The 23,841-nt window shown below is 39.6% G+C and overlaps 1 protein-coding gene across 4 annotated transcripts; it reads right to left on the bottom strand.

Moving 5' to 3' along the window:
- Positions 1–1,593: 1,593 nt before the first annotated feature.
- On the bottom strand, positions 1,594–16,724 carry gata2a (GATA binding protein 2a). 4 transcript variants are annotated; one of them, XM_058791353.1, is made up of 6 exons: positions 16,385–16,724; positions 11,146–11,603; positions 9,274–9,845; positions 6,709–6,867; positions 3,878–4,003; positions 1,594–2,687 (listed from the first exon to the last, which is right to left on the bottom strand). In XM_058791353.1, exons 2-6 carry the CDS (start codon positions 11,369–11,371, stop codon positions 2,388–2,390), a joined length of 1,383 nt encoding a protein of 460 aa, XP_058647336.1. In that variant the 5' UTR covers positions 11,372–11,603; positions 16,385–16,724; the 3' UTR covers positions 1,594–2,387. The 4 variants fall into 4 exon arrangements, with proteins under 4 accessions (XP_058647336.1, XP_058647338.1, XP_058647335.1 ...); XM_058791355.1 differs by lacking the exon at positions 16,385–16,724 and adding an exon at positions 11,811–12,035 and having other exon boundaries at positions 6,709–6,854; positions 9,273–9,845; XM_058791352.1 differs by lacking the exon at positions 16,385–16,724 and adding an exon at positions 11,811–12,035.
- Positions 16,725–23,841: the final 7,117 nt, after the last annotated feature.

Here is a 23,841-nt window from a genome sequence, read left to right as displayed (position 1 = left end):
GTCTCATAGGTTTTGAACAACATGAAGGCGAGTAAACGACAAATGTGTGATTTATATATAAATCACAAATACATATTTTTAAAGATAACTTATGGTTTCACAAGTTCAACAGGAATCGAAATGAACCCAAATTTGTTAAGCAGAAGCTCAAATGTGTTTGTTTAATGCGCAAAAGAAAAAAAAGTGTTTTTTTTTTTTTATCATGCGTCAAGCAAGTGTGGTTGAGCTTCTGTTTACCATATTTGATGTATGTGTGCTGATCAATGTTTATATGTGAATAAAATCCTAAATTAAATATGTTCATCATATAAAGCAATTGTGCCTCTTTTTGTTTGGTTTCAATTGTGAAGATTTTGTTTAACGCTCTCAATTTATATGGATTGACTTTTACGCTGTTTTTATGAACCTTTTGAAGCATTAACATTTTGGTGGAATGAACTTTCAGTGGAGGGACAGATATCCATTGGTTTCATTAAAAAATAGCTTAATTTGTGAGTTAAATGGAAATCTTATTTGTTTGGAACAACTTGATGATGAGTAATTGATGACAGAATTTTAATTTTTGGTTGAACTGGCCCTGGCTTTCAGAAAATACTGAAGATTAATCAGATAGAATAGAATAGAATAGAATAGAATAGAGGGTTGTGTGATCATTTGAATGGGGGATGGGCATATCTGCACTTGTGCAAGAGTCGGTGTTGACCTGAAGTCGGCCCTCCTCAGCATGGTCTGTGCTGTTGTTGGGTCTCTCTCATTAACTGTTGGCTAGGCTGATGGTTTCCTCAGTCGCCGCACTGGGTTAAATAGCTTGAAAATGAGACCGGGTTAAGAGCTGTTTCCTGCAAGCCTCAGCTGCAAGCACATCTGTGGGAGAAGGCTCCAAACTGCCCCCCACGTGTTTGTTCATGGACTGGACTGATTGCCTTTCCTTCCTCTTCTCCCTCTCTCTCTCTCATTTTTTTTTTTTTTTTTTTTTTGTCTCAATTTCTCTCTCTCCCACCAAAAAACTTGCTGTCCTTTTGCTTACTTTTCCTTTGGCTCCAGAAAGACAAGCCAAAAGCAAGGGGGTTGAGTAGGTCAGATGAAAAGGAGGACACAGGGATAACAAATTCGTCCATCTAAAAGCATTCTGTACAGTATGGCTCTTCGCATTTGCATGTGATTGGAACCCTCCCAATGTTTGGAGACTGTTGTCTGGGTCAAACCGAAGCACCCCGGGGGGCTTATATGCCACAGAGGTCTCCTTCTTCCCCAGACGGACTGCCATTCAAGCACTTAGCTTGTGCATCTGATATCGCTTACCTTCTAGAGCTCAGCGATGCCTAGGTGAAATTCCCTCTGACACTCAGTATATGGAACAGCAGCGTATCCGAGTGCTTGGGTGTTTTTGTGTTTGGTCTTGTGCATGTTTTGGCATTTGTGTGCATTTCTCATGTTAAACTACAGTAACTGGTTGGAAATACGATGCCCTGGAATCGGAAACGTAAATGATCAAACCAGCCTGTAGCCGCAGAAACGTCTCCGTTTGAGAAGAAGATTGACTGTACATTGCTTTCACATAACATTAGCAAGGAAGTACTCAGGGAAAGGAAGAAGTATTAAAACTTTATTTCCTTTATTTGTGTAATGGAAAATGATAAAAACGTACAGCTCAGCAACATCGCCTTGGCTAGGATAGGTCAGTGTTTTTTTTTTTAATCAATAACAATCAAATAATATTTATCATATAACAATGTGTTCTGAGGAAAGCGAAATAAGAGATAAAGAGTGAAAATAAATTATCATAATAACAATAACGATAATAACAATTAACCTTTATAAACATTTCTTTGCTTGTATGTCGTATCCATAGAGTCCATTCAGAGGGAATCATGCCCGAGGGGGGTGTATTCCAGCATGTTAGGGGGGATAAACTTAGTGGTCTTCCCTCTTTCTGTCTCTCTTTCTTTGACTCGTCATGTACGCAGAGAGTCAGAGCGAGTCCTTAACTAGAGAGTTTCTGAGAAGGAACTGCCACATAGTGAATCTGCAAAGACACATCCTCTCTTTCAGGACAGTACCAAAGTGACTCAGTAAAACGTAACGAAAAGCTAAAAGCAAAGATAGCTCTCTCTCCCTCTGCTCTGTCTGTGAAGGTCCTCAGTGTCTAGAAGGGAGAGGTGCTTCTTAAACACGCAAACCGTCCTCTATACAAGCTGACGTGGTTGTTGATGAGATGACACCTTCCTCGGCAGTGTCCAAGCAGGAACGAACCCGAAACGAACCCCTTCGCGTCCCTCACCTGTGGAAGATTTCTTTACGGGAGGGGAGGGGGGTGCGTGGAGATTTTCAGTATGGAGGAGCTAACGCAAGGCCCCCGTCGAGGGGATGCGAGCGAGCGTGGGTCTTCAGTGAGGCTCGGCCCAGGCGGGAGAGCGACTGGAATGGTGAGGGTGGCTGAATGTGGGGTGAATGGGAGTCGGAGTGGGCAGCATGTGTCCAGAATGGCTGAACGGTGGCAGGTGGCCCATGTGTGGCATGTGGCTTGCCAGAGCACTGGCGCTGCCAAACGGAGAGGTCTTGTCCTGCATGCACTTGGAGAGCTCCTCGAAACCGTCGCCAGATCGTTTACTCCTCTTGGACTTGCTGGACATCTTTCGGTTGCGTGTTTGGATGCCCTCTTTTTTCATGGTCAGTGGCCTGTTGACCTATAAGAAAAGCGATAGTGTAGGTTAATGATGAGCGCAAAGGAAGTAAAAAAGTACTTAAAGTCTTAAAGTACATGTTTTACATAAGCATAGATACTTTTAAAATGTTTTAAAGTACATTAAATGGACTTATGAGAACAGTAACCAGGAAAACACATCAACAGTAGATCAGAACTATAGATTAAAATCTTTATTAGATGTTACAATAAAGAACTGTTATTATCTATCGTTTTATTATATTATATATTTTCGCAAATATATGTCTTAATTCGCATGGGTATATTTGTAGCAATAGCCAACAATACATTGTATGGGTCAAAATTATTGTGATCATGTTCCATGAAGATAGTTTGTGAAAACTTAGTAATATGCATTGCTAAGGACTTCATTTGGACAACTTTACAGGCGATTTTCTCAATATGTAGATTTTTTTGCACCCTCAGATTCCAAATATTGACATATTCTAACCATAAGGCTAAATCAATGGAAAGCTTATTTATTCAGCTTTCAGATGAAGTATAAATCTCAATTTCAAAAAATTGACCCTTATGACTGGTTTTGTTGTCCATGGTCACATTTAACAAATTTTGTGTTATATGTATAAATTATAACCTTTCTTATTATGTTAAGATAGCTTCTATGGCACCAAAAATGTTCTCTAAAATCCATTGCATAAATTACGCATTTATTAGATGTAGTATTTACACAAATTATACATCAAAGTGTATAATGTGGTCTTTTATGCTTTCAGGGTTGAATTTCAAACGACAACTAGACATCGGGAAAAAAGCAATTCAGCAGCTCAGCTGTCACACAATTCCGTTTTTTCTCTTTCCTCCTTTGTTTCGCTTGTTTCATTAAGGTGAAATGTATTTATTCGTCTGCTAAATAGATCGCAGCCAAGCTTAACATTAAAAAGGCTAGTTTCAGACAACTCCGAATTGATAGCCTATAACTGACGCCGTATCTTGAATGGCAGACCCGCCCTGCCGTCCCTCCTGGGAATAACGCCCTCCTTTGAAACAAAGCTGGATTAATCTAAAAAGAAAACGGTCAACGGGCTCTGTCTGACAGGGAAAGCCGGCTTTGCGTCCCCGGCCTCAGTCTTCCCTCTCCTCAATCGATGCAAGCTGTCCGCCCACTTGACCACTTCGCTGTCACTCTCAGTGTTTGCGGATCTTAATACTCACGTTGTGGAGTTTGTAGTAGAGCCCGCAGGCGTTGCACACCGGGTCACCGTTCCCGTTGCGCCGCCACAGAGTGGTCGTGGTTGTCTGGCAGTTCGCGCAGCAGGTGCCAGCTCGCCTCGCAGCAGACTAGAAAAAAAACAAAACAACAATTAAAAAAGAAATTCAGTGCTGTGTGCTACATTAAAACATCCATTATCTAAAACTGCAATGTAGGCCTATACATTTTATTTATTTTTTTTACAATCCCGTGGGTAACTAAAAAGGCTGTGGCAATGTTAAAACGTATAGCCTAATTCCGATTACACATTCCGTATGGATAAGCGTGTTATTCTGATTAGGCTATTGCGTGAAGTTTCAAAGTTTCTCGACTTTGGCAACTGCATTAGCTATTACTTAGCCCCTGTTTTTCTTCTTCTTCTTTTTTACAGTAGCACGAGGCCTTCCGTGGCGTAGGCCTATTGTCTTATTTTTAAAATCTTTATTTATTGTACCAAATGCAACCGTCGAATGAACGACACAACTTCATTCCTGCATTTCTATGATCCACACTGTAATATCAATCAAGGGTTGCTTTGGGTTAAAGTACATGCATTCATGATAAAAATCTGATGGGGTGACGTATTCTGCACCAGACAGCATTTCAAAACTATCCCCAAATAACATTAAAGCAAATGCGGCCTGGACATATGCAATCTCTTACAGGGAGTCGCCTCAGTGTTTGGGTTAATTAAATATAGCCTGTTCTGTGCATTTAAACACGCTAAATTCAATTTTCCAATTTTACCTTGATTAGAAAAAACTGTGCCCGGTGAAATTCGTTTTATTCTAACCTGTCTCTAATAAATTCTGCCATATTTCAGTAAATGCATGAGACAGATCATTCATTTATAAAGTTTCGATAGCCTACACTGCTCGCCTCGACGCCGCGAATCAAACGCGTTAGTGGGCGTGGTGACTGCAAAGCCGGGTCATCAATCCTCTGTTCGCTTTTTGTCCATTACGGATCAATTTTTCACACATAATGAGAAACATTTATAGGCATTACAACGCAATTTCCCCGCAGTCCAACACATATAGCATTTACCGTTTTGTGTTCGTTAACGATTTACATAATTTCTATTGAGCTTTTGTAAAAAGAGGATCTGAATTTTTTTTTAAAAGCCGCTATGAATAAAATTAAACAAAACGCAGACGACAACAAAAACACACACATTCCGATACTTCAACTCAGTGCCAGTCGAGCATGACAAACAAGAGAGCAAAGAGTATAAATCCATTTATTTTCCAATCCCTGCCCCAGCCCCTTCACACATAGTGCTCTGATAATCGCTTTACAGTAGATGTCATTCGGGCCTGCCGGGGCCAGAGAAAATTCAGCCGGGTTTGTTGAAGACGGAAACACCCGGGAGCCTGGCTTCCTTATCGGGCCCGGGCAGATATCCGGATAGGAAACAACTGGATGGCCTTTGAACAGCGCTCTGAAAACACTTCAGCCCAAAATGCAAAAGCATGGGCCAGCACACTGACTCCATGGAAAACCCTGTGGCCTTTTTTCACCATGAGAACATATAGAGAAAGACAAAAAGAATCTAACGGGGAAAAAACTCAGCTATGTTACACCTACTGCTAGCCTACTAAAAATAATAATGAATTGTAGCCTTAAAATTCACAGTTTAATTTTTTCTTTGTAATTCAGTACAAAGCTCATGGTTCTGCTACATAAGTGTCTCTTTTACAACACTGGAAATAAGTTTCCCTCTGAGACGCTTGTATTTACACTCTGATGGTCACTTAGCCAAGTGAAAATTAAATTATGACACATGGCTGATAAAAAAGACGGACTCACTCAATTAAACTGCTTGTTGTGTCTCCAAAATGAATCTCTATAATAATATTACATCACGCTTTGAAAGACTGCAAAAATGACTCAATGACAGAGTAAAGAGACAGAGGTAGAGATATAGTTTCACCGGCTAAAGGATAAAATAAGATTACGTGAACATTATGTGAACAGACAAAAATGTAGCAATAGATTGTATTCTTTGAAGAGTCATCTGTTTTCATAGAATCCTGATGCTGAAAAAACTGCCATCCTGTCCAGGTATTTTGTTCCAATGAGATATGATTTATATTTAAATAAAAGTATAGAGGAGCCTTCTTTTACAGGCTGTCCATGAACCACAGGAAAAAAGGAGATAAATAACCAAAGCTTAATCAAGTTGGATTTTTCACACATCTTAATGATTTCTCAAGAAAACAGCAAAATAATCTTGAAATTTTAGTTTTGTTTTTTTATCAATCATCTCAATGCAAAGAGTCATTAAGATAAATCAAATCAAAAATCACGCAAACAAAATATGCTTTTAAACATCTCATCAAGATTAAGCGAGATAATCATGCTGGCAGTGATTCTAAAATGGAACCAGAATCATAATCCAGCCAAAACCAATGGCATGTGGCTTTCAAAACACCCCCAGAAAAAGTAGATCAAACTGCTAGATCTAAACAGATGCGCTCAGACAATAGTGCGGCAACAGGTTTCTCTCAGTGTGGAGTGGTGATAATTGTACCGGCATGGGCATTGGTATCAGTGACAGTATCAGAACTAGAAGCAATAATGATAGCGGGAACAATGGCAATAGTAGCAGTATTGTAACAGGCAGAGTAGGGGATCACCAGGGGGTGAGGGCGACAAACAATTCCAGGAAGAATATAGGGAAAATATAACTTTCCTGGAATTGTGCTCAGGCTTTCTGCTCAGTGCTCCTATTTAGCCCTCTTTCTCACATGTGTGGGGGACTGAACGATTTCTGGAGGGCTCATCGACTCACCAGTCTGCGCTTTGGTTTGATAAGGGGTCGGTTCTGGCCGTTCATCTTGTGGTACAGGCCGCACGCGTTGCAGAGGTAGTGGCCCGTTCCGTCCCGCCGCCACAGCGGGGTGGAGGTGGCTCCGCAGTTCACACATTCACGCCCCTCTGTGCAGAATTCAAGTGGAGGAAAAGCAAAGGGAAATTTATATAATTAAGAGGTTCACACTCCATCTACAATACAGGAACACAGGGTCATGCAAAGGCACGGTCTGGGCAAGGAAAAACAACTCCCAAGTTAATTAGACAATATCAAACATGACATCCACTCTGGAATCTCTCATCTGAGCTGGATGTATTACATAATTGATATCAGAATTTGTGAATGTGCATGTGTTTGTGGATGAAATGACATTTTTTGTCACTGCGTGACTGTGAAAAACGAGCGGTACTTCCAGGTTCTGCTCTTAAATTACCTACAGACCCATCTTTTCTTTGTCTGCTACAAAAGGAACACCAAATACCAGTCTACAATATTTTCAAGACAAGAAAGTGCTTAAAATGTGAGTTAACTGTATGCTACACATCCCCATTCCCGTTTATCAGCCAGCTGTCCCGGCTTGTCCTATTCTCAGGTGTCATATCACAGTAAAGCACCCTAACCTGCTGGAAAGGGCCGTGCGCTTTAATTCATATGCTCTTCCTCCTCACTCCCCTGAGCACCTCTCCATTATTCGCATTATAATGTGAGATAGTCGCTGTCCCACCCTGACCCAAGAAAAGAATCCGCCCGGACAATGGACGCTCTTTTGAAGTGCATGTGATGTGTTGTAAGTCAGTCATTTTCATTCCATTTTCTGTTTAGGCTTGACATGGTTAGAAGTATCACTCGCATTTTAAATGTACTGAAACTTGGTGAAAACGGGCCTGCAAATGGGGTGAGTAATTAGAGGAGGTTCACTAATGCATATTTTCCATCTATATCTGATGAATTTTAAAATAAATTACCTTTTTTTTTTTTTTTTCTGTCAGTGCTCAATCATGTTTGGAGGACTGATTTGATTGTTTACATTGAGTCTCTTCAGCTAAAGAATGAACAAAAACAATTCCATTCACCACTGCACACTCAATCCTAACAATATTTTCAGAACAAGATATTTTCCATATCATAGGCTGGCTAAATAAATAAATAGCCTACATAAAATGTTCAAACAATGATAAGGGCATGTTTTGCATTTCTGAGGTTAATAATAAAGAACACAATATTTACTATTCATTAATTTATGAAGCAACTTGTATTTACACATTGTTTTCAATGTCATATAATAATAATTACACATAAGTAATATGTGTAATGTAACTGTAATGAAAAGTGTTTTAAATAAAAGATCAAAATAAAGTACTTCGTTAGCATTGCATCAGGCCGAGGTCGTGCATAAATAAGCACACAAACAGCAGGGTCCTTTCGCCTATGAAGGCCTGTCCCGCCGGGGTTTTGTTAGTATTGGGGTCGTGGGAGGGCGGAGGGGGGAGTATGTCGTGATTTGTTCAACTGAAGGTATACCGGATATGACTGGAGCCAGCGCGTCGTGACTCCTAAACATTTTAAGCGCAATAAGGGCTAAATTTAAAGGAAAACACAGCGTGAGGCAACACGCAGCCCGCCAAATAAAATCGTTCAACTTTAGGCAAGCAAAAAACAATCTTTGTGTATATGGATGTACCTGTTTTTTATTTTATTTTAAATAATTAAAGCCAAAAGTTATGCAAAAGCTAAATTTTCTACTTTTCATTTTGTTTTATTTGTCACTTTATGCAAACCATTTTCATCAAACATCTTTGATAGCCTAGACTGGTATGTTCTCTTAATCATTCGTTGACTGGATCCCTTGCAATATTTTATCATAATGTTGGGCATATTTGTTTTAACTTTATAATTTATGTAGGCCTAATTTTAACTGAATTAGCTTCACCAGTAATTAAATTCAGCGTAGTCGAAAAATACAATAAACTTAAAAATACATGTAAATTTAAAAATATATATTGATTATAAGTTAAAGTTAGGCTACATAATATAAATGTGTGTGGAGCACTAGTGTTTAGATTGTTTACACAGTTATCTTTAGTTAGTAGTTTATGATAACCACTTTTTATGTCTTGAGAATGACACCTTCGAGTTGTGATGTATTTTGGTGTGGCATTTTTTTAAGAGCTGCCGAAACTTGTCATAATTCAAAAATTGCGGTGCAGAGTTGCCTCGAGGGAGATTCCTAAAATGGCAGTCGAATTTATCTAATTTGATAAAATCCATATAAAACTAAAAACTTGTGTCTGAGAAAAAAAATAAATAAATAAAAAAATCTGAGAAAAAACTATGATAATAGAAAATGGATATTTCTAGGTCAGTAATTTTTTCAGGACGCCTTTTTTAAGCATTACACGAAATGCTACACATATATTCTTGTTCTTTATTAATGTTACATGTGCAAAAAAAATGAATAAAATGCTTTTTAAAATGCTCCCTAGGCCAATGTTTCCCTAGGCTACTCCTCACTTCATGATCGAGTCAGAGCTAATGAAACTCACCTGAGCACGACCGCGTCTTGCTTTTGCATTTAGGTGTGAAGCTTGAAGCGGATCCACTGAGGAGGGTACCAGGATGAAACAGCCCGCCGCCGTACTCGTGTGGCGTGGGAAGAGAGTATGTCGGGTAGGTTGGGATGGGATGGTGCGTGGACGGTGTTTGGGCGCTCATTGCCAGGCTTCCCCGAAGAGGACTACATCCCTCCATTTTCATCCCATCAGCGATGGACACTTGGTACTTGATGGACTCCTTTTCATCCATTCGTGCAGTGGTGGAGGTCGGAGAAGAAGGGCCGGGGTCCGGTGAGACGTCTTTCGGTGGGGTTGGGGGGAAATTGTAGAGGGGATGTGGACTGGAGTGGGTTACGGATGTGAGGGAGGAGACGGGAGCGGTGCTGGAACTGCTGCTGCACGGGTAACCGGCGCTGGCGGGGTGCAGGCCAGGCTTGCTGAAGTGACTCACCGCCCAGGCGTTGTGGTGAGCTGCGGAGAGCGCTGCCTTCCCGCTGTCCAGCCAAGGAATACCGGGACTGTGTATGAGGTGTGGTCGGCAGACCTGACTTCCCGTGAGACGAGCTGAGAAATACAAGAAACGAACATAAAGCTCGATCCGAAGTGAAAATTATAGCAAAATGTCTATTTACTCCGCTGCTTTTGCCAAAACACCAGTTTGTTTCAAAGAACAAAATGTGTAATGTTCACCTCTCACCTGTTGACTCCGTACTCGAACAATACAAACTTGACATTGAGATCAAATAAAACTTAAATATCAATTATGCAACACACACAAAACCGCGGTTGACGATTCGCCCTTTTAGTTCAATCTGCACGCGAACACTTAAAATATATTTTCCTTCGCCACGACGTGATTTTCCCAACAAGAACAGACGTAAAATCTTCTTAGAAAACCGACAAGCGACAACTTTTTAACGAAGCCTTCTCACTACAGCCTGTTGTTCGCACAAATTACACAGTTGAACTAAGAAGTTGATCAGGAATTTTTCGTTTTGATTTGGCATCCGGGAAGTGCCTTGATCCCCCTTCTCTCTCTCTCCCTGACACGAACTTCCCTTTCCTCATCAAGTCATTCGCTGGACATTTTCTTTTTCTTCTTATCTTTACATTTCAACACGCACCTCATGGAGATGACAGTTCACGCCGCCGAGAAGAAATCCGATATCTAACATTTTTGACACATTTTTGTCATCCTTTTTCTCGGCTAATTTGTATCTTTCAGACACACAGTCCTACGTATAGGTAATATAGTTTTGTGCAAAACAACAACAACAACAACAAAAAAAAACATTTACATTAGCATATCTTTAGTTAACTATCGAGACCCCTAAACCAAAAGAAAGTCCCGTATTTAGGCCGCACTAGTCTACGTTTCACTTCAAAGCCCGTGAGAGTAAAAGTCATTGAAATCTTTCACACACAACACGGTTGTACTAAAGATTTAGTTTTACATATAGCCAGCTGATGCCAAATAATGTCAAATTTATTTACTACAATTTTTTTAAGCACAAAAGTAGCCTATAGTCTATACAACCAAGAACCACGTAAACAAAAAATATGTCTTTCGCCATAAACATGGACAAGATTTTATACTGATGTTAAATATAAATAAAAATAATTTATCAGTAATAGTAACAATGGGCCTACTATTTAATACAGCGTCACAAATAAGTTCACATTTAGCACTTAAATAGCCTATTAAATAAACAAACAAATAGTAGCCTAGGCTTTTTTTTCATGATAAATGCAGCCTAACGTGACTGAAAGGCAATTGCATAATGACATATACATAAAATACATATATTCTGTCATCAAAATATTATATGTAGCCTGCTAAATTTGACGTAAAGAAGCATCCTACCGTGTGCTTGTCCGTATGATACTCTAGCCCGTGAATTGGGGTAGTAAGGGTTTCCCTGCGAGTCCAAGTGATTCAAGAACACATCCACCTCGTCCGGGGGCAGAAGAGGGGCCATGGGCTCCATGTAATTGTGTGTAAGCCCGTGATGATGGGAGTCTGGGTGCTGGCCGTTGAGCACCGCATGATGATGGGCCATCCATCGAGACTGATCGGCCGCAACCTCCATGTCTAAATCGTCCGCGTTTCGAAGATGTTTCGGGAAGTTTTCTAGATGTCTACTGAAAACCTTTCGGACGCTAACAGACCCAGGAGCACCACTATGGTCCTTTAGATTATTGAAATATGTGTCGTGAGCTTACTGCTTCAGTTGGTGATGCCCTATTCACTTTTTGCACATGCCCTTATTTTTGGAGAAATAGAGGTCCTGCTTCTTTGCTTTCAACAATGCTCAGGAACACCTGTAAGAGAATAACAAACAGATGCATCTCAGTTTTTTAAACGTTTAATACATTGCAAGACTTAAGATCTAAACATCTTTATAAGATCTAATTTCGTACAATATATGTGAACTTTATCGAAATATGGGTTGCAACCTGTAAAACTAAGTCGCTGCATTATACAGGCTCAAGCGTACGCATTTCAAAGACCTATCGAAAAGTACTCACGGCGCAAAGTAGCATTTCAGCACTGCAATCCTCAGTTTATTTTTCCCGTGTTATTCACGTACAAAGAACGTTAATCCTCAAGATGTCTGCTGACATTCGTAATTCGCCACTGGTTTAAATTGTCCACAGCCCAATTGTTAAACTCTCCCTAAAAAAAAACTCTGCGGCTGTCCGAAGCGGAGAGAAGTCTCATTAATGAATTGTGCCTGTGTACTGTCGGATCTGGCGCCAGTAGATTCCATATCTTACGAGGATGGGCGGGGTCACTGGCTGGCAGTGATGGCTCTGTTAACCAATAGCAGATCGCGATGACTGCCATTGGCTCGGACATCACGCTTTCCGAACTGCCACGGCGACTCTCGGCCTAGTGCTCCACATTCACAGAGCTGAGAGACTCATCATTCAGCGGAGCAATTTATTGAGATCTTTTTGCCTTTCTTTAGAGCTTCACATTGGTGATGTGTGATAATGTTGTCTTCTTTACTTAAAGACTAAGAGCGCAGAATGACCTGAAATTATGAATGTAAATGTGAGGTCTTATAGCCTTCATCTGAACGTTTATCCAGACAAAAAAGCAACTGAAAAATAATAGGCTATTAACCTAAATATTTTAGACTAGGCCTAGGCCTACTTTTATTTATACAAATAGTGCCAACCAGCAATTTTCTCTATTGATAGCCTAAAAAGAAGGATTTATTTCAGCTATCATAAACTTTTGTTAAAGAATTTATTAATGTGATTAGGACCTGTTGCCTGACCATTAACATTTGCTTAAACAAAACAAAACATGTATCATTGTGTCACATGTGATACATGCCTAATGCAAACAAAAACAAGTCCTGGCACCTCAGGCATTAATTGGGGAGGAGTATTTTATGGTCCCTAAATTGGGGGCTATTGTTCTTGCGCTTCTAATTGTTTTAAATTAGTTGTCACCACATTCTTCTTGTGAAAACACTGTCTTTGTATGCTGTTTCAAGCGATCAAACGTCACTTTGCATATTAATAGCGGGCCAGTCTCTCGGTGGTGCCGACAGGTCGCATGGGCAGGTCCAAATAGAGCCAATTGGTGGCCATTAGGGCAGCTTCGTTGATTCTTGCTTACAATTATCTCATGGCAAAACAAGCAGCAGGCTCGCCCACCGCAGGCAGAAAGACAGAACGTCGCCAATTAGCTTGATAAGCGTTTAGATAAACTGTGGATACAGGTTAGTCAGCTGAAGACTTAATTTGCATTTAGAGTTTATAGCTTTTACCTCTCAACGTGAAATTTGCCTGTTAATCCTATTCATTCAAAAAAAAGGTTATCTTTCCTATTGCACACGTTTTAAATTTGTTGGGAATTCATGCAGCTGAAACCCCAATTCAAATAAACATTTATTAAACATATAAAATCCTATTGACTGTTTCTAAACGAATAACATGTAATATACTGAGAATATAGAAACGTGCTCCTTTGGATAGCTGCTTCTCACCTTCGGTAGCTCTGTGACCTCAAGCTGCTTGTAGCAACGCTTTGTGTATATTAATTATTCATTTAGCTTGTCTGGTTGGATCAATCAAAGAGAACTTAAGATAAACTTGTCTACCAGGGTGCTCCAGCTCATTCATTCGTGTTGTGGTCATTTTGCTTTCTTAGTGGAGTAACACTCTTTTACACCAAGGTTTACACCAGAACCAGTTTTCAGACGAGAAATTGCGTTTGAACTCATTTTGTACAATTTAACACATCCTTCGAGATAATTGTGGTGTGTCTATCGGATAATATGTATCATCATCATCATCATCATTATTATTATTATTATCATTATTTAAAGCAGGAGTTTTAGTCTGCGCGCTCGCCTCTGAAGCAACAATGATTGACAGGCAATAATTGGAGCGCGAGCTCAGAGCCCCTACCGGCCGCCACTCTGACGCCGTGACTTGACGTCACAGTATCTCGGTAAAGGAGGAGAAAAAAATATAGATAGGCTACAAAAGACTTTTCCAAAGCTATCTACAACTAGAATGCAATGCACTCAGCATTGATGCAGCACTGAGCACTTAACTACAGAACTTCAATATCAGATGCTTAAATCCCTTTTTAACACACTGGATTCTGGCCAGAGGCCCTACACAGCACAAAAAACCATGGCAGCCCGAAGCCAACAAATTAGAATGTACAGGATAATATGATGCTTAGTTTTGCAATGTAATGATCCATTTTACACACAGTCTTACATTCAAAAGGTGCAATAGGCCTAGCAGATTATGCAGACATAAATGGAAGTTGATATAAACTTAAGGCGTCTAAAATGGCCTCTTTGTCATAACTGCTTTAACACAGACTGAGTGCTGTGCTACTGCATAATCAAACATAATAGCCTATACAAAAAGAGTCTTTACAAAGGCGACCTGAGGCTGCTCCAAATGTAATGCAAAATGCAGTGGCATATCAAAGCCGTAGGTGTGACACACTTATAATAAATAAATAAATAAATAAAATAAAATATTTGAAATAGCTTTATTAACATGTTATATTTTTATTATCAGTTAGGTTGTTAATGTTGTCAATTTTTGTGCAGCATCAAACCGTGTAAATGTATATTTTAGTGGTATATATGCCGTCTGGTGTAGCTTTAGTACCGCCTTTTAGTTGCGCAAATGTGTGTTTTTCTAGCTTGCTCTAGCCATGCCATCGCAACCATGCAGTTTTAGCACTGATAACGACTCTTGGTTTAACTCACCCGAGGCTAAATATTCTTTAGAGAATACCTGAACTAAATACCTGTGGTAATCCAGTTGCTCTCAATGTTAAAACAAAAGAGACTGCCCTTTTTGTGACTTAGCATTCAGGCTTGGAGTTGTTACCCCCGGCTGAGGACTCTAAACTCACCCTTCTTTACACGCGCGCGTGTGTGTGTGTGTGTTTGCAGGTTCAGACTTTATTTCTTATGTAACACATCCACTCGTCCACCATGTGTGACTGTGACGACGACAATGACATCACGTTTGTGATGTCACATTAATTCCCTTTAAATTAATTGCATCACAAATAATGGAGAGCGCTGGAAACAAGCTCCGCGAAAATGGAGGCAATCATTCCCTTAATTAACAGGTGCCGTGAAATGGCTTTGCCCGTTCGTTCCCTCACCGCGCATTTATCATTCTCCGTGGGGTTAAAAGAGGGCAGGAGGGGGCAGAGAGCGGCGCAGAAGGGTTTGTGAAGATAAGCAGGCACTGGGATATAGGGGGAATGACACAGACCAGCTGAAGCGGTATTGTCCTTTACTCACGGGTAATTAGATTGTGACAGGGCACTCGGGGGCAGACACAAGCACAGGCAAAGTCACAAGCCTCCTGTCCTCTGCTGAAGCATGGATAACAGGGATTGAAAGCAAAGCGTTTCACCCTCTTTTCATTTCATCCAACAATCCACATTATTTAGCAGCAAAGTCTCCTATTTGTGCATGCGTTAGCAGTAGGCTATTAAACGATGCCCCTAGCTGCGTTTATTCTAACGTGCCGCTTTTTGTCTTGTGCGACTCAATGGGTAAAGTTCTTATTCTGAGTGATAGCGTTAGTTTAGTCAGAAAATGATCCTGTGGCAGTCATAAATCTGAAGGGTGATGACAGCGCGCCCGCCCTCCTTTTGTGGTTGACAGCTCTTGAAGTCAATGATTTAAATAAACAGCACAGGTGGGCTAATGCAAGCGTCCTTGGGGCATTCCAGAGAAAGCTAATTCCTCAACTCACACACATCACATTCGCTTTCACATTTATAACCATTAAAATTTTTTAAAATAACCTTACGCTCATTTGAAATAGTATTGGCAGAAAATTATGTTACTTCATAGGCTACGATTTTTGTGTGCCAAGGTTAGATTTGTTGAATATCCAAATTGTATTAAATGTTCTGTATTGTATTTTTCATGTGCATTATATTATTTAGCCCAAGTCGTAAAATTATATTCGTTTCATTAACAGCCTAAAGATGTTGTATTATAGGATAGCGGTGTAAATGAGTGGAATTGCATTTGGATTGTATTTTAACATGTTTACAAAGATATACATGAGCATTGTTAAGTATGGTATGTTAGTTATAAATTAAAATTAGTAAATAACAATTTTACAAATATTACAATATCATATTAATAGCCTACTATTAGCACATGTGAATAGATAGGCTATCTAGCCTACATGAAAAATATGAAAATGAAGACGTGTAACAATCTCTGTCGTTTGAGTCTTTTCTATGCAGTCAAAATGCCTGCAGTCATACAAATAACGGATTTAGTAAAACAACATTTTTATTTTTGTATTTAATGTATTTATTATTATTATTATTCAGACATATAAAATGCATTATATTGTCTTTTTGTTTTATTATAACACATTTAAAACTGCAATCAAACTACAATAATTCTTTTGATTCTAAATGGATTAAAACGCAGTCCCTAACACAGCATAATTAGCCCGTTTTGGATTTACAGTTCTCTTTATAAATACCTCGCTAAACGCGTGAATAATCTCTTCGTTTTACTTGACTTCACGCTCGCTGTGTCGAATGATAGCAAACGCAAAACGCGTCTTACCAGTGTTTATGATTAGGCTCTCTCCTCTTGACATTTCGCAGAGAAATGTGTCCTGGGGCCAATTCCGTGTGGCACCGTCTTTGAAGGAAGAGTAGCGGTGATTCGTTGTGCTCTGCGAAGCGCTGAGGCTCTGGGCACAGTCCTCTCTAGCTGGCGATGCCAACCTTTCCACACAGTCAAGCGTCTTTCCAGAATGCTTTCGCTGAGGATCTTTCTTCAGTGACTTACGGCGTGGTGTAGTGTCTGACACCTCGTACTCTATCTTGTCTTACTCTCGCTGTCTCTCTGTCTCTCTCTCTCTCTCTCTCTCTCTGGAAACAGCGAAACTTGAGGCACAAAAGTAAGGCTGCTGCAACGTAGCCGTGCGTCAGCCAATCTGGTCTTCCGGGTCGTGCTTTGATGGTTAAAAGCTGTGCTGAAGCTGTTATGTGTGTTCTCACTCGTATAATTATGAAACCAGACCCAGTCGCTAAAGGCTTTGCGCATAGCTCTTAAATTTTGACCTTCGCGTGGGCAAACAATGCGGAGAAGATTTGCACCCAAGACTGTCACTCTTATTAGTTTTGGCAGACTTCATTTCTGGAATTTTTTTTTTTTTTTTCTTTGACATTACTATAGGATTGCAGGAATGATTATGAAAGCTAACCCAACCATAAATAGTACAGTAGACCGATGCATTTGTACATTAATTATTGCAGTTCTCATTCAATCACTGCGATGTTGCAGATGTGCTTGCTTGAGTGTTGTGAATATGTAAATCTTTACTTTTAATATGAGACGCCTTTAGGCTTCTCATCTTAATGAATTCTATCCCTCCTTGATCTTGTCTATAATATGTTGCGACGTTGCGGTCGACCTTGCCTTCCCCCAACCCAGCCAGTTTTAACTCTCTCACACATAACACCAACTTTTAAAACATGCAAAGCCTCGGTAAATCTCTGGCACGAGACCGTGGGCTCGCGTGCAGCGGCTCAGGCAGGGCAGGTGCAGCTCAAGCCTCTCGCGCCCGGCTTCCCCCAAGAGTGCACGCGCACAATGAGAGCGCGAGAGGAGTGAACTCTGACAGAATTAATTGCATTATATAGAATGATCAAAATAACAATGTCCAATGCCATGCTATTGTTTTGCATTCATTCAAGAGACCACGAGCGGTGAAGGATTCAAGTCAGTCAAATCAGAACTACTTCTTTTGGCTGCTAACATGATGGTCAAATAGCGGGCCTATAGGATTAGCCCATGATAAAATCAAAATTCTATGAAATCCTAGGTTTGTCCTTTGTCTTGCACTTAGCAGTAAAGATGGAATAACAGATTTTGTTTTTGGCTACTCATTGACAGTTTCCGGCAAACTTGGAAGAATTGTTTTGTATTGTTTATCGGCTGCTATTTGAGTGCTTCAGTCTATCAGTGTATCAGTCATATCACTTTGTGAGGATAATGTCACGACACGAGTTGGCATAGCCAATTTAATCATATCGTATTAAGTATGACAAGAGAATATTCCTGAGACAGGCTGTTTCTTACATTTCTGGTTGATGACAGCGAATCACATCATTTTGGAAGAAACATTCCTAGATGCTCTAGCTTAAGTTTAATTTGCACTATAAAATGTTCGATTTTGTCCGCGTCATGCAACTTTTGCGCCTATAGACAAACAAGTGTCGATTACACCATGAGATGTAAACTCTTTATCAAACATTAAAGGAGTAAATGACGAGTAAAAATAAGGAAGAGTGTGATATTGCTTCTTTCAATAACACCTTAAATGCCTTTCTAAATCTCTCGTTCATTTCAATCGAAAACAAAGAAAAATCATACCATTAAGAGCATTATTCTGTCGCGATTAACTAAACATAATTTCTAGCATTATTATATTATTATTATTATTGTTGTCGTTATTAAAAAAAATGATATTTTATTTTATTGTAAATAGGCCTAAATATAGATTTTAGCATGTGCGGATTTATTAAAGATCTTATTAATGCATCTTTTGTCATGTTAAAGCGTTAAGAGCAGTAGGTGCTGGGCTTACAGGAGCTTTGCAATCTGACCAGAAGAAGATGCTCACTCATGATGCGTGCGAGATAAGCGCTTATCAGTCTCGAGCTTGCATCTCCAGCGCATTAAAGAAAAAAAAAAAACCTACTTTAGACTAATAAAGGCGACTGCCAAGCGCGCCTGCTCCTTTCCAGCAGCACACTGTGGCAGACACGGTGACATTTCCATTTCACGTTGTCCATCAAAGGCGCAGCGGAGCCGCGCATAGCTGTCTCCGAGTCTGATCTCACTGCGTCAGTGTGCTCGAGAATCCGACTCATTTTACCCTGAAAAACACTTTACAAGTTCTTATGCCTTTTTACTAATGCTAAATAGTGATTTTTTCTTTTTATGCAAGAAAACACATTTATTCCACACTTTCATAAAATATGCTGTTGCTTTTTTATCAAGTTATTTGTTTCTATTTTTAATATTTTCCCCAATTTCTTATATTATTCTCATCATTTTTATTACTTTTTTTTTTTTTTTTTTTAAAGGGCTCTAAAGTTATTATTTATATATGTATGCATCAGATGCCAGGGCCCTCCTTCCGATTATTACCGGGGGTAATATTTCATCGGCGTGAGGCAATCTTTGTTCTTTGTGAAGATAATAAATGGCCTAATCGTTATCAGCTTACCGCTGGAGGTGTCAGGACCGAGCGAGGCTGGAAACAGGGTCCAAAGTGGCGCTGAATAAATTGGTGTTTCTTATCTCTCTCCCCCAGATTATCGCCGCCTTTTCAAACCGCCACAACAAATACATTCAATGCATCTAATGCATCATTTGAGGGGGAAGATCGCAGGGGTGATAGAGACAGATAGGCTACCCGAAGGAGAAATATTTACACATTTAACGTGTTCGGGCCAATATTAGCTGGGGTTTTGAGCGAGTTTATTGGACGGGCCGAGGTACACACGCTTAACATATCAATGCAGCCATTATCATTCATATTGTAGCGCTACTGTTGATAGGTAGCTGCGTGATTATTCTGTCTTGTCATTAGATCTCTTACGTGTTGAATTAGTTGTGAAATTACCTCGTTTCATCCAAACACTTGTTTTGCCTTCTTTATCCGGTGGATATCAGCAGTACCTTTACCCACCTTTTCTGCACGTCTTTCTTATGGGAAATAAAATCAATAGTCCTATAAATTAATTGGAAAGCTGAAAACACTTGGCCCTGGCTACAGCGCTTTGCAATAGCCTAAATTAGTAATTACGAAAAACCAATAAGATGCGGATTCTTCTCGTTAGATTTAAATGAACAATAATTTACATATAGCATAAATGCAATCATATAAAGAGCATGTCAAAAAAAATAACATTTGTTTATGGGAGTCGCTTAAAGACAATAAAAATAGGAATATTTGCCCTTTAAAGTATCTCTAGGCCTTTGGTCAGAAATCATTTTTGGTTTCAGTGGAAATTACTCTCATCAGTAGATCTAGAGTTATCTACAGGAGCAGAGCTGCCGTTTAGTGTCCTGTAACTGAATATCGGCCTGTCCATTAGGCTTTAAAACAGCGGTGATCTCGTTTCATCACTAATGAACGCCTACAAGTTAATTCCATTAAAACGCGTGTCCTGAAAGTGTAGACGTCAATGCATGAGAAGAATAAAAAATAATCAGTTCAAATTTATTTTCAATTTCCCCATGCAAAAACTGCAACCAACTAAAACCACTGGCTTCAGTTTTCAAGGTAAATTTAATGGATTTAAAAGTGAACTTAATGGATTTTCTGATGAAAAAAGTTGAAAACCTGAAAATACATAAAACATTATAATTGAAATTACAGAGATTATTACGTTAAATGGAAACAAACGTGTTGTTATAATTAACAAAATATATGTTTCACACATTTTAATAAGAGAGTGTATTTTCTAGAGTCTTTGTCGTATAGGCTATTGTTGTTGTTGAATTTGAAAGCCGATTCAGATCCAATTCAATAGCCTATCTCTGCTTAGAGACTCTGTGCTATATTGTTTTATTTAATGAACAACTGGGCATTTCATTAATGTGATCATTTCTAGTTTGGAGAAGATGCTGGACTTGATCTCTGAGCGCCGTGAAAGGCCCATTCTGCGCATAAGAATGGATTGCTTTGCTTAACCGTGCTCGAAGTGAATTTTGTTATTTTAGAGAAAAGAGGCAGGTTTCCATTTACAATCGAGAGGGGAACGCTGTGCATGTGAGTGACACTTATGACAAAAAGCGCCTTTTTCCAATATATACAAACTCCCCTTTTAATAAAGCGGCATCTTCACGGGCGCGCGCTCTCTGATGGTCTCCACGGCAACTCAGATAACGGAGCAGCCGTTTTCCATATCTGCACCAGAGTCTATTATACCCCAGGATTAGCTCGTTTTCCGAAAAGGTCAAACACAAAGTCATGAAACCTGGTATTTTCACCCTTCCTGCGAGTCCCTGCATATTCATTCGCATAACACTCGCTCCTCTGCCATTTCATTTAGCTAATTTCATCAGGATAATGGCTTTTTTTCTGAGTTGAGTGGAAACTGAGTAAAAAAACAAAACAAAACAAAACAAAAAAACCTGTCTACATCACTCGTTTTGTGTTGGAAAAATGAGTGGCTCGCAATGAACGGAATGACTGATTACAGGCATCGAACCATTTTGCTTTGTGATATAGTGACCTCTAGTGGTCAGAGTGCAATGCGTACTTTTGAGGGGACAGGATGCTACTTATAGGGGGTTGTAATTAGGGTGGACTGGGTAAAACAAAAAGGTTGAGAGGGTATTATATAGGCTGTTATTTTTATTTTATTTTTTACATACAAGTAAGGTTTCAGACCGTTAGATTACAAATAAAAAAGCGCGAAAAGTCGCTCTTGAGGAGTAACCATAGTAACAGAACAGCACAATCTGCTGGGATCGTACAGCATCGACAAAACACAAATATTATCACTTTATTATATATCCACACGTATCACACACACACACACAAACTATTAAGCCTTTTGTGTGTGTGTTTAAGATTGTTAGCTGACGTCTATTTTTATGTCAGAAGGGCGCCAAATGATGGGTTGCGCGAAACCAGTTTAAACCGCGAAAATTACTGACAGAAATTTCTTTAAGAAACTGAACCTCCTAGAAAACCCATAAAATTATTCGCACATTGTAGATGGACTAATAATATAAAAACCGGCAGTGAATTCAACCACGAAAGAGAACCCTAACTTAAGAGTGGAAAACCATGTGTAGCCTACATTTTGTAAATCAAACACAAACAAAAGAGAGAGATATAGGGAGAGCGCGAGGCACATTTCATGGATGGAATGTCCCAGGTGGGAATCCCAATAGCTGCAGAGGAAGTGTGCTGAGTTTTGGCAGGAAGAGGGCGCTGGGAGGGGTGGTCCTGACTGAGGAGGGGGGAGTTTCCTGATATTCCTCTTAACTGGCTCCAGCTCATGGGTTCTCTTCCCTTCCCGACCGTCCACTCTCCATAATGCATGTCCAGCTCACTCTCAGCCCAGCGTTCCTGTCTGCACCCTGCCCTAAAACTTCATGCTTCCAAAATCACTCCATACAATCTCCCAGCATTGTTCTCTTTCCAGTGATCTATGTTCAGCTATAGGACTCCTTATTTACTCTTATCATGACCTCTTTATAGATCTATAAGAACTGTACTGATTTTGTCATTGTGTAGCAAAGTCAATAACTTAATTATCTTTCATTTGAGATAGATGAAATTAAATGGAGAGCAAATTAAAATAATCTTAATAACCTAATAACCTCATCTTTCAAAACTCCAGGTTTGCTGTGCTCGTTTGTAGGTACAAACTTTAAAATTTAGCCACAAAGTTAGTGGTTGTATACAGTATATGACTATAAAATAAAAATAATAATAATAATAATAATAAATAATCACTATTATTACTAAATAAAAATGTTAAACAAAATCATAAATATTACTATTGTAATGTTTCAATGTAAAAATTAAAATTAAAAAGAAAAAAGGCTATTGATAATAACTGAGATGCATTTGTGTGGAGCAGAACCAAGCCTCTCCGAGACACTGAAAACACTGAGCTGCTCGTGTGTAAAACAACATAGCGCTGCACTTCACTCTGCAACATGCAGTATATGTTTATTTAATTAAATCACAGCCATATTGCAGTTTCGGATTTTATCAATGTCAATCCTGCAGCCCAGTATAACCTTTCTCATCAAGTTTTTAATAGTTATTTTTCTTAAAGTGTGGTCACATTTAGTGTCGTGCTGCGAAATTGGGTGAATTCCATTCATTTCAATGTGAATCCATGCGATCCATGGGAGTTTTACGCAAGGGATTTTTTGGTTACACATTTTAAGGTGTCCTTGTTACAGTGTAATTTTTAAGTACTGAGTAATATTAATTAACTACATGTACTTACTATATGGTTAGGGTTACTTGAACGTAATTATACAAAATTAATTGTTATAACAATAGTAAGTACATGTAATGTGTAATAAGGACATCTTAAATAAAATGTTACCGATTTTTCCTTTGGGGGATTATGTTCAAGATCTTCACACAAACAAAAATCTGGTTTGAAAGTGGCTTCTGTGTGAGCAGTGCTTCGTACTTCACTATACTTTTGACAATGGAAAATGGACCATTTGTTGCCCCGAAGAATTTAGGCAAAATGTGACCACACCTGTACTCTGTATGTGAACAATCTTCTCATTTTTCTCATATTTGTTCTTTCTCCTCAGCAACTTTAGGAGAAACATCTAAAGCAAAGTGCCTCTTGCCTCTTTGTCCCATAGACTGGTCAAAAAGCAGGTAAGGTTTTATGGCATTTTCAGGTATTAAAATAACTAGAGGTTGAGCTTATAAGTCAGTGTGAGCTTTTCTTCTCAGTAAAGAGCTTTGTGTGGTCTCAGGCTGGTGCAGGTGGAAGTGAACTTCAAATGTTAGAGGACAGCATGGCCGGCGGTCCGACACACAACTTGGTGGAGGGGTAAATAAAGAGTGATACGGGAAGCAGCCGGGACACGAGGTCACTTCCTATCTGTCAAACAGCTCCAAACCTCAGGCTTCATCGCGTGCCGGTGGGCAGCACACCTGGCCTCACCTTCACGTTCCACTCTGACAGGTAGAGGGCAAATAGTTAATGCTGTGGGGCAGGATAGAAGAAGTGGAGAGGGATAACAAGAGAGTATGAAGAGAGGACATAGAAAGATGTTTTCAAGTGTCTGGGGAGGTGAGAAGGGAAAGTCTTTTTGTCTCTGCTGAGCTCAGCGGACTATCTAAGTTTCCCATCAGCAGTCGAGTAGAGGAAAAAGACTGCCCTGGAAAACAGAGGGTTAGACTTGTGGCCAATGGGAAGTGACCTTGCCCTTCCAATTCGTCCAAGTTTGTGTGACTATATGTGTTTGTTAGTGTATGCACACAGATGGTCATGGTTCAAGGC

Source organism: Onychostoma macrolepis, chromosome 11, assembly GCF_012432095.1.
Source record: "Onychostoma macrolepis isolate SWU-2019 chromosome 11, ASM1243209v1, whole genome shotgun sequence".
Classification (NCBI taxonomy): Eukaryota; Metazoa; Chordata; class Actinopteri; order Cypriniformes; family Cyprinidae; genus Onychostoma; species Onychostoma macrolepis.
Note: the sequence above shows the minus strand (reverse complement) of the source record. Positions and strands in the feature narration are given on the sequence as shown.